A 16,706-nucleotide genomic window follows, 5' to 3' on the forward strand; every position below is an offset into this window, starting at 1 on the left:
TACTTCGCTGCCAAGTGTCTGCCCTAAGCATTCCCACACTTGAGCAAAAGAGGCTAACCTGGCCCCCACAGGTGCCTGAGGCTCAAGGAGCTATTCTTTATTGGACTTGGGCTCTTGTTACAAGAGGAAAGTAAACCCTCCTTGCAGAACAGGATTTGGAACTTTGCTGTGAGGATGCTTTCCTCCTTCCGGCACTTGGAAAGGAAGACCTAGCAAAAGAGGTAGTGTTGCCCGAAGGCTGTTTATAAGAAGAGGAAGACACAGGACACTTCCCTTTAAAAGCTTGGGACTAATGGATGAAAGACCTATTCTCTGTCTTCTCAGTCTCTAAGGCTATAGACACAGACAGTTTTCTTCAAAAATCTTCCCAAAAGGATGTGCTGAAATTAAAGACTGTTTACTAAGGGGGGAAACTGAAGGAACCAGCAGAGAGCAAAACTGCTCTCTTCTGAGAACTTTAAAGTTGCTATTGACACAGAATAGCTCCCTTATCAGATCATGAAATGCCTTGTCTAGGGAAGCAAAAACCCTAAGGATCCTTGGCCAGGGGAGGAAGAAGCTCACCAAACTTCTTCAAACACTGCATTCAGTACAATTTCACTGAAGGACATACCTTTGATAGCGTTAAGTCAAACTCTTATACATATTCTCAGTCTCTGGAACAAAGAAATGCAACCTGCCTGATGCACTGGCACCTTTCTTAGTTGGAAAAATCATGGACAAACAAGCTCTGTCCACTGTCCTATATACTAGTGCCTTCTTAGCATGAATGAAGGGAGACAAAAGAGGGGATCCTTTAGAGGAGATCTTCTTAGGCAAAGCCTTATCAAAAGAAGAAAGCCTTATCAATAGAGTCAAATCTCCCATGTACAGAATCTGATAGCCTAAAGGATGGGAGAGGAGAATAATCAGACCCCAACCTAGAAGCTCTTAGAGTGAGTAGTATTCGAATGCTGCACTGAAAAGAACTGGGGATATCTGTACAAACACAACTGAGCCAGTTCCTTAAAGCCTGAAGTGACCGATTCTAAGTGTTTCTCTTCCTTATCCAAGGGTAATGTAGGAGAAGGAGAATGTTGAGAGGAAGAGTTGGACCTAACAAGTCTTCCTCATCTAAGACAACTGAAGAAGCCTCAAAACCAGATTTTCTTGTAAGACCCAGCGCTAGAATTCTGCTAATCTACTCTGGTAAATACTTGAACTGAGAACAGTCTCTCTCAAGATCTGAGAAAATCCAGCTGATACAAAAGGGCAAGAACCTTTAACCATGGTGACTTACATTCCAACACAAGAGAAGCACTACCTGTTCCCTTGATGCCACTCAGAACTTGTTCACTCACACTTACCTACTCACTCCTCTTACTATTCGAAGACTCATGTGTCAGACACTAACTGCAGGCCCGAAGAAACTCTACAGCCTACTGTCTCTTGAGGGTTCAGAGACTCTTCCCTCAGACTCGCTGAGGTTGTGTGCGGCCTGACTAAGGCGGCGAGCAGACTTGATAAAGCCCACCGTGGCCTACAATACACCTGGTGTGAACTTGACACTTCCTGTGGCCTTGAATATCTGACACGCTTAGTCTTAGCTTCAGAAAGACAGTCCATAAAAGCAGCAAAAGCCTCGGAAGCTGACATACCTACAGCCCTGATGAAATCAAAACTCAGACTATCAACAACAGAAAAGGAGTCTAGGTGCCTACGCTTACTACCCGGATGCCTGCTAATGACTCCAGACTCCTTGAGGTGGCTGAAGGTGCAGTGGCATCATTCACTATCGAATGCGATCAGTTACCTGGCTCAGATGAATCACTGTAGTAACCTTGGGAAAGCAAAGGCCTAGACCTTTTTCACACTACCACGAATGTCTTTAGGCAAGCACAATTTGCGTTTGTCTACCAAGGACCGAGAAGCAAAGGCAGGAGACAGAGGGCACAGTCCATGAACATACTGTGATGTCAGTCCTCGTTTGGGAACCCTGGGACTACTAGGCCTGTTGGCAGGAGGAGCTGATGGGACAGACAAGGCTGCATCCTCAACGTTGCCAATGGAACGTGGGGACACTGTCCCGGCCAATGCACTAGATACATTAGATGCAAAGGATTCAAGCTTGTTACACAAAAATTTAATCTTAGATTTTACAGAGTCAATATCAGATTGCACTGAATCTAGCCTACTACCCTGAGATGACTTGGTGGGTGTGGAAGGATGAGAATCTATTAAAGAAGAAGAATCAACAGACCTATCTATTTCTTGATAAGAAGTTAATTCTAGGGAAGACTTAGATGCAAGACTAGCTGTTCTCTTTACACTCTTTCTAAGCCTATCCTTCTCTCTTTTAACATGATACTTTACTATCTTCTCTATCTCTTGCAAAGACTATTCCCTGCAATGATCACAATGGTTGTCCAAATCACACGTTACCTCATGATGATCAATGCATAAATTGTGTGTATCATACTTCAAAGAAGCCAATCTGGTCTTGCAACCGCTTACCTTGCAAAATCTACGGGGTTTTGATAAGGAAAATTGAGAAGAATCCATAACGAAAAAACAAACCACATTCTAGATGATCCAAGTCGATAACCATGAAAACAAACCAAAATTCAGAGCATTTGTCTACACTGCTGTCCAGTTTTGCTGACAAGAGTAGAATGAACAACTGAAACATTCGCTGTCCTAACCCCACCTTACAAAGGGTGGGGGAGTAACTATTGGGAGCATTCGTTAATGATTGTTTCAATTTTAACACTTGTTGAACCTATGCCAAAGTAGTCGCAGATATAACTATGCAAAGTATTTATCTTCCTACTTTTGGTTTTAAATCATTTCCTAAAATGAAAAGTTGAGTATGGCAGAAAAGTTTAACATACACTACTGTACTTACTTTAGTGTATAAAGTATAATGGCATATGATAAAATTAAAAAAATAAAAAACAAGCAAAATCATCAAACATTTCAGAAATATTACTTCCATGATAATAAGTGTTAAAGAAGTGTGACCAAGGAAGCTTTTTGGTTAAAATGACTAATGTAATTGTGGTTGAAATGTTTAGGAGCAAAAATAACTACTGTAATAACTAATCTGACTATTGTTGAAATGTCTTAAGGCTAATTTGACTAGTGGCTAAAATTGTCTGAAGCCAAAATGACTTGCTCCCACAAGAAGAGGAAATACCAGAATTCTACTAAAATGTCAGGGAAGAAAATTATGAAAATGGTAAAAATACACACTCAGAACCATAACATTACAAAAGACTCAGAAAATATGGAGGTCACACCAAACGATAAATTTACCAATTAACCATTTTAAAATTCCAGTCTATCTGTAACCTTGCATCTTTAAATCCTAAAATGGCAACCACAAAATGTGAAACATTTGTAATCTCATATTAACACATTGTTTCATCCTCTGCTTTCCATGCAACATTTTATTTACTTCTACATGAAATACTGCAATCACATACCCATATACATGACTGATGTTGTTTGGATTTAAAAGATAATCTTTATATACTGCATCTGGATATTCAGCCTGACACCTTTCACGATAGCCCCATGTTTCAACAGGAGTTTTATCACCAAAGTCTATCATCAGGCAAGCAGTGGGTGGTAGTACTTCAAAGGATGCTGTGACTATCTTGGTAATATTCTGAAAGAAACCAATGGTCAAGAATTAGGCAAGTGATATTTAAGGCTGAAACAGAAAACAGCTTTACAGGAACCTAAAAGTCGCTAAATACAAAATTATCTAAATACATGTTTTAAAAATGAAAACTTCCTAATTTCATTAATACATGAATACCCAGCTAGGGAAGAGAGAGCACCAATTACTTGCTTAAAACATGCTGTGGAAAAATGTGTGAAACTTCCCATGCTAAAAGTTATTCCTGTCTCTAATTCTCCCAGTTTTACACTCTGACTAGACTAGGGAAGTGTGGTAATAGGAGGGGTCGAATGAAGTCACTCAGCTAAAGTACGAAGTTTTTACTGGTGAAAAAAAAAAATACTATTTTCAAATTCTGTTTGCACACTACACACACTCAGACATCCTTCAACAGTATTAGATACTACTTAAAAGAGAGACAACTAGCCCTTAAGCTTTTATTTTGTTTAGTCAGAGGCCACCATAAGTCTGGTAGGTGGTGACTTCAACTTAAATTAAGTCTTCAGTCACTGTGCAGTTTAGGCACTTCAATATTCCCCTTCTTTCTCTTATATTTAGCAAACTTGATGTCAGTTTTCGTATCATTAGTATATGGAGTTATTGGACCATCTTGGGTGGTACATCTACAACCTTGTGTTAGATGGAGACCATATAACCATTGTTCTAAAACTATAGACTGTGCTGCAGCCTCTGTACTATGACCTTCAGCAGTTAATGATATGAATTCCTTGATATGAAGGCACGTGCACAGTATCATTTAAGTTTCCAAGAAAAAGATAAGAATTCTAGTCAAATTTTAAGTTCTCTCTAAAATCCTTTCTAGGGGTTTCTTTGTCAGTGAAAAACAAACTCTTCCTCCATTAACAGTTCACTGGTTAGTCCTGTTCCTGGCTCTAATCTAGACCATCTATGAACTGCTTCTTTCTAAGCATAACTTTTCCAATCCTAGTGGCAGACTGCATGACGTCATCTTGGCAGGGTTCTTTTAAGCACAGTATATTGTTGACAGAGAGATGGGATACTAAAGAGTGAGAACATCTAGGAAAATTAAGACTGCAATACATATGATTAAATGTCAAAATACTTTTGGCAAATGCTTGAAAGACATGTATTTTTGGTGTTAGGTATATGACTGGCCAAGCAAATACTTTTAATAATTATATATTTCTGAAGTTACTGCAGTATTCACAGAGTCTACGCTTTCTGAAGTAACTATGCAAGTGTGCATATGATCAATTAATGTCTTTCACAATCTCTTAATTTATCATTCTTTTCACTACCTAAATTTTTCTTATTCTTAATACAGTATAAGGAATGTCTCTCTCCATGAAACTAGAGGGATATTAATTAAGAAAAAACTGTTTCTGGCCCAGCAGTCAGAATTATATACCTTGATTATCAGCTGCATCTTGAGAAAAACCAAAATTTTCTACCAAAAAGAAACGGATGAATTTTAAAGCATAAGGTATTCTGGGAAATAATGAAAGAATATGTCAATATCTAACTGAAGGACCAAGTTAAAGAAAAAATGTAAAGATCTGCAATTCGAAGCAACTACCAGTTGTGAAAACAGCATATGTACAGTAATTTTCAAATCATTAAAACTAGGCTTAGGCACCCGGAGAAGCACCCTGCATAGCCACAAATACCAAGGAGTCTTGACAATCACAGGTTGTCTTGGCAAAGGGACAAGCTCATTCAGTGCTATAATTATAATTCAATCAATGTTAATAAATGAGGTGATGGGTGTTGTGAAAAACCATACATTTAAAGTACTGTATTACATTCTCATTGTTTTTAATGAGGGGTATCATTATCCTTATACTGTATTCCTACATATTAACCACAGATTTACCCTGGAAGTGTATCTATTATTGGTTAATATATCACGCCAGTACACTTGAATGGGTTCCCACGCTTCTTATCACAGTAAGCAAATTCCTTCCAAAAACAAACTGGATGTGAATTAATTATCAACAATCTAATGTGTTGTTAAAACCAATCTATTTGCCTATCAAACAGAAGGAATCAGCCTAAGGTAAATACAGTACTGTATTGCCAAATGTATATTTTTTGACGTGGATAAGATGAAGGGAAACTAGCCACCTGCTATTTCCTTTGAGTATGTGATTATAATTAAGAGTGCATATCACAATGGAAATTTTTACTAGCCTGCCTAAGTTTTATCAGCTAATGCACCTTTCCTCATGCAGTATCTTTGCATGGTGGTGGTAGGAGCGCTACCAATGACCTAATAAATATAAGACTGAAATAAAAAAAGTATTGCATGCATTTGAAGTAACTTACATTGCATGAGGGTAATAAAAAAAATAATTACCACTAAAATTCAAGTTAGGCAAAATGGTACACAGGTGGCATAAGGAAGAGAGATATCGTCAAGAAGTGACACAAGCTCAATGAAATTAATGTTGACATGTGGACCCAATGGCACAGTTCTATGTTCCTGAGTGGAGAGTACGTAGTACTTGGATCATCCTAGGACCAACTGACCAGTTTATTTAGGAAAGCCTGCCAAACAAGTGGCACATATATTTCACATTATTAGCAGATTCTTTATTAATAAATACATTAAAAATAGCATTTATTAAAAAGTTCTTATCAAAATGAATACTCTAAGTACAAAACTTACTGGTTTAACAATTTCGCCACTATCTGTTAGTTTGTAGCCAGTAATTTCTGAGATAATTCCAATGGTGATGGGATCTGAAGACACCCAGCCCTGCACTGGGTTATATGCAGAAATGGTGAGGTTGTATTCACCCTCCTGTAAAAGAAGAATTTTCTGATGAAAACATCCGATTAGTACACAAATTAAATTATTCATACAAACATTTTTTACTATATCTGTAAACATGGAGAACTTCCACCAAGGGAAATAACAGCCAATACTGTACAGTATAAGATAAGTACATGGCCTTCATAAAAGTGAAATAACCCAGTGCAGCAGGGTTGAACCATGGATTAACTTCACCGAGGCCCATTTGCAATTTAAGAATGCAGCAGGGTTGATTAACTTCACCAAGGCCAATTTGGAATTTAAGAAAAATAAAAGATCCAAGTTCATGTCTACACAAAAAAATTATTTTTAACCATATGACGACAGATATTGGACATATCAGCTGTACTTTTCAGGCATTGAAGAGTTTGATATGATATTAATAAGATAGCCATACAGATTGTTTTCATGAAGGGTAACGTGCGGATGCTTAGGAACAAAATGAGGTTACAGGATCACAAGAATTCACTGAAAACATTGAATAAGTTAGTGGCAGAATTTATATATGGATAAGTAGGCTAAAACCTCCTTCCTAGTTGAATTCTGCTACGAATGTAATATCACTCGATAATTTAGGCATTTAGATGCGAGACGGTGATAGCTGGATGATGGACATCATGGATTAGAAGACTAAGCACGTTACAGTTAACTAAGTGCAAAGTATTGTTACAAAAAATTCTCAACTTCGGTGATAGCTGGATGATGAACATCATGGATTAGAAGACTAAGCACGTTTCAGTTAACTAAGTGCAAAGTATTGTTACAAAAAATTCTCAACTTCATCTGACCACCTATTCAAACATTCTTGGGACAAAATATAATTCAACTAAATACAATATTAAAAAAAAACACCACTCACCACTGAAAATATGTGAGACAACGTTGTGTTGCTTCCTGGGGCTTCAACAACAATTTCTCCACCTGGATATAAGGCAATTTTCCACTTCTCTGCCTCTCCTGAGGAAAGAGCCAATTTTATAAAACATTTTTAAGAACTTTTAATGACTCCAAGATAGATAAAAACATTATTTTAGGCAGATATACACCTCATTTAGTAGATTTTATTTCTTTTTGGAGCTGTGGTGTTCTTTGTTCTTTAGTTTACTTTCAAACATAAAAAAATAACAAAGGCACCTTCAAGAGTGAAACTGCTGTAAAACATTTGCTGTCTATAAATTTTAACTTAAATATTCAATATATTTTCTAACAAAAGAATATTCACAGTATAGGTGACCCACCAAACAGTATTTCCTCTCACGGTAATTTCTCTCTACCGTACAATACCCTTGCAAAATGTTAGAAGGATTATAGCCAAGTTTCAAAACCAACCCTCCCCCTAAAACAATATTACCAAAACACCCAAATAGTGAAAATGGTAATGTGCCAACATACAATACACAATTATGATCTACATATAATATTTTTTTGTCTAAAAAGAATGTATGACAATATCTTGGACTAACTGTAAAGTACTAGGATATGGGGGTAACAAGACAGAAACATTAAAGAGTGACACCTAGGATGCAATAGATATGACCAAAGAAAAATATACTGTACATGTAAACAACTTTCAGGCGAGAGATGCAATACAAAATCTTGGATGTGCCTAGTACTTCAGTTTAGAAAGTGAAGTTAAATGAAGATAAAAAGGACATAAGAGAGAATAACTGGGTAAATGAAGCAATGCACGGTCGTCCCTCCCCATGTCGAGGTTTCACTGTATCGTGGATTTTTAAATTGTATATACAGTATCTAATTTTATATTGTGGATTTTTTGCTCTACAGTATTGCGGGATTTTGCGGTACACAGTGGACCCCCGACTGTTCTCGGTTTTGGATTTGCGGCTTCACCTATTCCCAGATTTCTCTTTGGAACATATATACAGTACACATTATTCACGGAAAGTGCCTATTCCCTGTATTTTTCATAGAGCAATATTCGCAAATTACTGTACTGTATTTTTATATCAATTACGTGATAAAAACTATTAAAATATTCATGTATACGCATTTTTTGAGGGTTTCTAGTGTTTTGAACTATCAAAATAGGCAGTTATATGCGTTTTTAGAGGGGTTTTAAGTATTCTCTGATTTTAGCGATTCACAGGGGTAATAAAATAATCAATTTCTAGCCTAAAAAATAAAAAACAATAGTATTTATGTGCGTTCTTTGTTCCTTTGTTCCCTTTGTTTTTTACAACCCCAGCTTCTGTAAGCAGATAAACTGCTCATTTTTTCATTGTTTTCCATGATTCAATAAATATTTGATAAATCTGTGTGCTGATCTTGACTTTAATGTAATGCAGTGAATTCAGACCCCTAACCCATAAAATTACCAAAAGAAAAAATATAAAAAATATTAACCAAAACACATTAACAGAATATTAAATCAAAATAAAATATGTAGCACACAGCAGATACACTGCTCACCTTTTCATTGTTTTCCATGATTCAATAAAGATTTGATAAATCTGAGTGCTGATCTTCACTTTACGTAATGCAGTGAATTTGGAATCGAAATAAAATACACAGCATACAGTAGATGAGTACACTAAGACTCGGACATATGGAAAATGCAGCTATGGCTGCTTCCACTTGAGCTAGTTTGCCCACGTGAGATCGTATACGGCGCACTACAGTATTGGGCTGATGGATGGGAGGCAACCAACCAGAGCACTGTATTCTGTATTTTGAGCATCAGTCTCCTACATCTCCCACACAGCAGTACCTCGCCTTGTACATTTCACATCAATGTCTGATCACTGTGTGTAGTGTTGCTCTGCGGTGCTGTGTTTTTGTGAAATTTTTGTAAGATACTGAATTGATTTCAAGCCCTACCATGCTGTCCAAACATTCTGCGCCTTCTAAGGCTTCTGGCACCGAACCCAAGTGCCAGAATGCCAGAGGAAGATGTTTACCATCAAAGAAAAGGTGGAACTCCTCAACATGCTGTAGGCCGCCAATACGGGATCAATGAATCTTCGGTTCGCTACATAAAGATGGACGAAAAGAATATAAGGACGACGGCAGCAGCGTCTCTTAACAAGACTACGAAGAGGGGTGATAACTTCCCGCAATAAGGCCATTGTGAGGGCGGAGTCTACATTGGCCCTGTGGATCAGTGACTGCAGGAAGAATATCTCGCTGGATACCAACACCACTGACATGCAGGCCAAGAAACTTTACAAAACCTTTGCTGAAAGAGGTGTCGTTTGCGATGGTGACGAGGAGGAAGAGGACGACAACGACAACGCAGAAGCAGGACCATCAAGTGCTTCTCCCACCAGACCAACCACATTCTGTGCCAGCAAGGGCTGGTTTTACAAGTTTCAGAAATTATGTGACTTAAGAGCATTTCTCTGCAGATAAAGCAGGAGCCAAGGAGTACTGTATGTGAACAACACATTCAAAACCATTATCGAGTAAGGGGGTTATAAGCCTGAACAAGTTTTTAATATGGATGAAACAGGCTTATTCTGGAAGAGAATGCCGTCTCACACTTTTATTATGAAGGACGAAGCCAAAACCCCTGGATTTAAGGCCCAAAAAGATTGTGTAACATTGATTATGTGTGGGAATGCTGCAGACTTTATTATAAAGCCAGGGCTTATTTATAAGTCAAAAACCCAAGGGTCCTAAAAAACAAGAATAAGAATGTGTTGCCTGTGTACTGGATGCACAACCCCAAGGCCTGGATCACGAAATTCCTCACATCTGATTGATTCTACCAGTGCTTTATCATGGAGGTCAAGCTTTATCTGGCAGAGAAAAGCCTTGAATTCAAAGTGCTTCTGTTCATGGACAATGCTGGAGGCCACACTTTCAATCGTTTCATGATGACATGCAGATAGAGTTTTTGCTGCTGAAATCTGCTGATTCAGCCTATGGATAAGAGTTATTTGCGCTTTTAAGGCTCTCCATACACGAAATGCCCTGCAAAACCTAGTTGAAGCTATGGACTCGGACGAAGACTTCTCGTTAAAGGCATACTGGCGTAACTACACCATTGCATAATGTCTCCTAAATATTCAGAGGGCCATAAAGGAGATGAAGAGTGAAACTAGAAATTCCAGCTGGAAAAACTTATGGCCAGAAATGGTCCACTATTACAAGGGATTTTCTCCTGATGAAGTACACCACTCTGTGGTAGATAAGGCCATGAAGCTGGTAAAACTACTGGGAGGAGATGCCTTCAGTGATATGACTCTTGATGATGTTAATGACCTGATCGATGCCCACTCACAACCGTGGATGGATGAAGACCTGACAGAGATGACGAAGTCAGCAAGAGAAGAAGAAGCAGAGGAACACGAGGAACTAGGGGTTGAAGAAGAGGAGGAGGTTGGCCTAACACTCGATCGCCTCGCAATCAAGGTCAGAATGGCCAAAGAACTTGAGCGAGTAGCTCAAGAAAGGGACCCCCAAATACTTCATTTGTTGCAGTTCTCCTATACAATCGAGGGTGGCACGTCAGTTTATAAAAACCTTCTCGTCCAGAAGAAAAAGCAGCCCAAGCAATTCCCAGTAACTATGTTCCTCACTCAGAAGAAGACACCAGTTACGCCTATGCCTTTAGTGAAAACAGAAGTTACAGACGAGGGCAAAGATACTGCACCACTTGATGAAGCGCCTGATGAAGTGGCACCTTCAGAAGAGCTGTAATGCTCTTCTTGGCTGTGCAGTACATTCATCTCATCATCATCATCTCCATCATCATCAGTACTGCACAGGTAATTCATCATCATCTTCATCATTCAAGTTGTAGTAACTCAATGGTGAGCACCCATACAGAATTTTATGTTGTTAAAATTACGTAGGTTTAAGAGTGCAGAAAGTGTTTAAGAGCACAGGAAGTGCTTATAAGAGTGTGGGAAAGGTTTATAAAGCCTTAAAATATATATAAATAATAGAATAAATATCAGGTCACTACTTCACAGATTTACACCTATTGCAGGAGGTATTGGAACCTAACCCCAGCGATAGACGAGGGACGACTGTATACACAAGAGTGGCAATGGCTGTAACAGCCCAAAAAATCATTCATGAAATATCCATGACTGAACAGAAAATGAGGAAATTACCTGTCAAAAAGGAGGGATGGGTTAATAAGATGGGTCAATAACATCAATAGAAAGATAATGTTGGGAAGGGCAATTTTTTGGGAGATCATAAATAAGAGATAAGATAATTTGAATGATATATCAAGCTGAAGAAGACCTGAATTTACTTATGAATGAAATCACAGTTTTGGAAGTGGAATAAAAAATAAACTTAGATGGGAAACATTACATTATGGTGGGATCACTGCGGAGATGATTTTAGTCAAAACTGAAATGACACCTCACATACTAAATAGCAGAGTATGGAATGAGGACAAAGCCTAATAATTTGGGGATAGAAGTCACAGCAAAGTTACCACACAAAGGTAACCTGATTGCATGTGGTTGACACAGAGGCATTGAAATGAAAATTTTTAATATGCTTTTTCTCAATAAGATGGAGAAAGAAACGAATAAAAAACATAAAGAGAGAAACAAGCCATTTTTTGTAAGGGCAGGAGTTACCCGGAATAAAATATTTGTAATAAGACATATTACCCAGCAGTGTATGAAATTTAAAAATTCAGACATACTGTTCAGCAGTGCATGACATTTGAAATTCCTTTCTGATGGATTCTGCTGATTATGAGAGGGTATTCACAGTATCCACAAACCAATTTTACTGAAGTTCTTGTGTTACTATGGCATTACTGTGAAATTTGTAAAACTAACTGAAATGGCCCATGTACGAAGTAGATTCAAAGTAAATACTAAAGGGTACTTGTCCAGTGAATTTTCAGTAAAAAATGGAAGATTATCGCCCATCTGTTGTTTGTCCTTTTCATAGATTTTATTAAAAAAATTGACTTGAGGGAAGAGAGGGTTTAGACCTGAACAATGACAGAAAACTGACACACTCAGAATGTGCAGATGATGCTGTTTAGTATTATTTTTTCAATCTAATTTACTTAGATGGAAGCATCAAATATTTAAAAGAATGAGATAGAAAAGAACTTATGAATAATGAAATATAACTTTCATTCTTATTTTACTCAAATCAAATCATCACATATAATTTCATATTTGTCAATATAAAGTGCTTTAGATGGAAATTTATGCTAAGCCAGTGTTAAGGCAACGAATGCAATAGCTATAATAAATGCTGTCTAATGTTAACAGTTTTATAATTTCCAGTAATGTATTACCACTGAGAGCATAAACGCAATTCTTAACGTTACTGGCAGGTAAGGACATTTATTTCTGAAGTCTTAAGTAGGGAATTCTTAAATTTCAAAATTAATAAACAAAGTAACAATTGGAACAACTTACCAGTTAAAGTAGAAGGTGTGAAGACAACAGTCTCATTGGACATGTACAAGTTCCCAGCATTTCCCAATCCTGGTTTTATTACACCCTTATCAATCCATTTTATGTCAGTTGTGACCCCTGTAATGGGCTTTTTAACCTCTATCTGAAAAGGATCAAAATTTATTTGCAAATAATATATCATACTGTACATCTTTGTTAGTATTAAAATTCATCAAACCATCAACAATAATGTCTTTTTGGATTCCAAAACATCCACTTTTATATTTCACTTGGAGTTTGTAAACAAATAAGTAACTTTTATAATTTGACTGTCACTTCAAAACTTTCCCCACAATGACCCTTTCTCAGTATGCTGATAACTGTAACCAGCATAAAAAAAAAAAAAAAAATATATATATATATATATATATATATATATATATATATATATATATATATATATATATATATATATATATATATATATATATATGTATATATATATATATATATATATATATATATATATATATATATATATATATCTATATATATATATATATATATATATATATATATATATATATATATATATATATATATATATATATATATATATATATATATATATATATATATATATATATATATATTATATATTATCCTGACCGATTGTCGACTATTTCCCATTCACCTGTGGTAATGTGTGATATACTGTACTGTATATGTATATGTATACACACACACACACATATATATATATGTACAGTAGAACCTCAGTCCTCGACGCTAATTTGTTCCAGAAGAAGTGACGAGATTCGATTTTGTCGAATTCTGAGTTAAATTCTCCCATTAAAAATTACTGAAAATGGATTAATCCATTCCTGACCACCAGTCATTACCCCAACCTTGCCTTTTATACAAAACTTTACACAAATTACGATTAAATAAGTTCAGAGTTGAATAACTTACCGTATCAAAGCACTTTTACATTTTTAAATGCATACTGTATCAAAAAATTGGCCTATGACCAATGCGGCCGTATTACCGATGATAGACCAAGCGCCATAGGCTAGGCTAGGTAGCCTATAGGCACTACCAAAGAATGTACTGTAACGGGTACCCATGAAAACTGTTGTTAATAATGATAACATTGAAAAACAAGCCAGATTATCACATTAAATTAATAATACAGTATTTATAAGCCGAATTACTGTATGTCTGTTATCATAAAACTAAGAAAAATTTCCTAAATTACGTCGGAACTCAGCAGCTTGTGGCAGATGTAAACAAACCACAGCGCCACCCTGGTGGTGTATCGCGGTACTAATTACATAAACATTCAATATTTATGGTAAATTTCATACAGAGTCTACTGGAATAGTGTACAAAATCACTGTAAAACATCTTTCAGTAAATATTAACTGAAAGTTATATATAAAACCTTGACTTACAAGTGCACCAATGAATGAGATTTCCAATATATGAGCTGTCCCACGAGGGATTTTTTGCTTTAAAAAGTGAGCCAAGATTTGAGCTACAAGCCAGTGAGCCTGAGAGAGCCATCTCCTAATGCATCTGCCATTGCCAGCACCAAGATGCCTAGCCGAACTGTCTCGTCCAGTTCACGTGGTTACGTTGCCATGCAAGCATCTCCACAGCATCTCGTAGCATTTCTTGCTGTGCCCTGTATTTTGGAACATTTCTTAGTTTTCACCATGGGTTCCAAGAAAGTGAATATTAAACTGTGTTGAGAAGAAGAAAGGGCCGATTACCTTGGTTATGAAGCGTGATATCATACAAAAACACAATCAAGGTGTGCACGTTATGGGCTTGGCAAGGACCGGACTACTTCTACGATCTGTACGATCTTGAAGCAGGAGTCGATAAAGGCTATAACACCAGCCAAGAGATGGAGAAGTTGTTGGTGTGGCTGAATGAGAAGCAGCTTGCAGGAGATACTGTGAGAAGGCATGTGACTTCTACACGGATTTGGCGTGTACGATGCTGGGAACATCGACGGACGAGGCATCAGAAATCATTCAAAGCCAGTTGGGGGTGGTTTGATAATTTTAAAAAGTGGACTGGCATTCACTCTGTTATCAGGCATGGTGAGGCAGCAAGCTCCAATGTGAAGGCAGCTGAAGAGTTTGTTAAGAGGTTTGCCGAACTGATAGAAGCAGAAGGATATGTTGCCCAGCAAATTTTCAACTGTGACAAGACAGGGCTCTTCTGGAAAAAGATGCTGAGGAGGACCTATCTAACGGCAGAGAAGAGCTTGCCAGGCCACAAACCAATGAAGGACAGGATAACCCTTGTGCTGTGCATGAATGCTTGTGGCGACTGCAAAGTTAAGCCGCTACTTGTATATCACTCAGAAACCCCCAGGGCCTTGAAGTCCCACAAGATAACCAAAGAAAATCTGCAGGTTATGTGGAGGGCAAACTCAAAAGGCATGGGTCACCAGGGATATCTTCATCCAGTACGTAAACATGGTCATCGGTCCTACCATCAAGATTACCTCACCTCAAATAACTCACCCCTGAAACCCCTTCTTGTCCTCGACAATGCTCCCATGCACCCACCAACCCAACAGATGACATCTACGGAGAATTCAAGTTTATCAAGGTCCACTTCCTTCCACCCAACACCAGCCCTATCCTGTAGCCCATGGACCAGCAGGTTATTTCAAATTTCAAAAAGGTCTCCACCTAGCACCTGTTAAAGCGATGTTTTGAGGTTACGGAGGCCAAAAACCTCACCCTTCGAGAGTTCTGGAAGGATCACTACAATATCATGACCTGCCTCAAAATTATTGACATGGCCTGGCAGGGTGTTACAAGGACCTTAAACTCTGCATGGATGTAGCTGTGGCCTAAGGTTGTGACTGAATGTGGATTTTGAAGGGTTTGAACCTGAAGAGCTAGCGGTGGAGAATATTGTGCCCCTCAGAAAGTCCACAGGCCTGGAAGTAGATGAAGACGTCGACGTCCTCGTCAACGAGCACAACGAGGAACTGACATGGAGGAATTAAAGGAACTACATCAGCAGCAGTGTAAGGAGGCTTTGCAGGTTTTGGAGGAGGGGGACAAGGAGGAGCAAGTGTCGGCAGAGGTTGCTACAAATGAGATTAAAGAAGTGTTGGGAATGTGGGAGAAAACTGTAGTGTTTACTTTAAAGAAACAACCAGAAAAAGTTGCAACCGGTCGTGTGTCCGAGCGAAACTTGCCTAGCTCATTTTTGAAAAATTTTGGAAGAAAAGAAGAAACAAACCTTGGACAGGTTTTTAGTGAAATGCCCTTCATGTGAAAGTGGGGAAAGTGTGGTGGAGAAGGCAAAAGTCAGTGAAAAAGAAGATTAAAAATATAAAAAATAGCAATTACGTTCAGCGATAAAGAGTAGCATATGTAGCGTGTAAGTTAAATTCAGCAATTCAGCATTGTGTAGCAAATAAGCTAAGTTACAGATAGAGCAAGACATAAAAAAACTTCATCCACCAATTCCCTCCCTCCCAGCACCACCCTCCATACCCAGTGAGACACTCTAGCCAGCTCATCTCACTGTACCCTTGATTATTCATAAGGGAGAACGGGAAGATCTACATAACTTCCTAGAAAACATAAATAAACTATACAAACACATCAAGTTCATAATAGAAGAGAAGGGAGAAATTCCTTTTTTGGATGTCATGGTAGAGAGGGAAGGGGAAAATTTAAAATTCACGGTATACAAGAAGACACACACCAATTCATACATACATATGTTCTCCAGTCATAGGAAAGAAATAAAAATAGGAGTAATGATGGGGTTGGCCATTAGGACTTATAGGATTTGCAGTCCCAAATTCTTAGATGAAGAGCAGGAACACCTGAGGGAGAGTTTTAGGAGATTAGGATAC

The 16,706-nt window shown here is 37.8% G+C and overlaps 1 protein-coding gene across 2 annotated transcripts in view; it reads right to left on the reverse strand.

Moving 5' to 3' along the window:
- Nucleotides 1-16,706, reverse strand: part of LOC136825907 (polycystin family receptor for egg jelly-like) — a 237,431-nt gene that overhangs the window by 113,164 nt on the left and 107,561 nt on the right. For both annotated transcript variants that reach the window (XM_067082800.1, XM_067082799.1), the window contains exons 16-19: nt 12,830-12,971; nt 7,321-7,418; nt 6,315-6,449; nt 3,465-3,649 (exon numbers count right to left, since the gene is read on the reverse strand). In XM_067082800.1, coding sequence (XP_066938901.1) covers nt 3,465-3,649; nt 6,315-6,449; nt 7,321-7,418; nt 12,830-12,971 — 560 coding nt within the window. The remainder of the gene's footprint in view (nt 1-3,464; nt 3,650-6,314; nt 6,450-7,320; nt 7,419-12,829; nt 12,972-16,706) is intronic.

Source organism: Macrobrachium rosenbergii, chromosome 3, assembly GCF_040412425.1.
Source record: "Macrobrachium rosenbergii isolate ZJJX-2024 chromosome 3, ASM4041242v1, whole genome shotgun sequence".
Lineage (NCBI taxonomy): Eukaryota > Metazoa > Arthropoda > Malacostraca > Decapoda > Palaemonidae > Macrobrachium > Macrobrachium rosenbergii.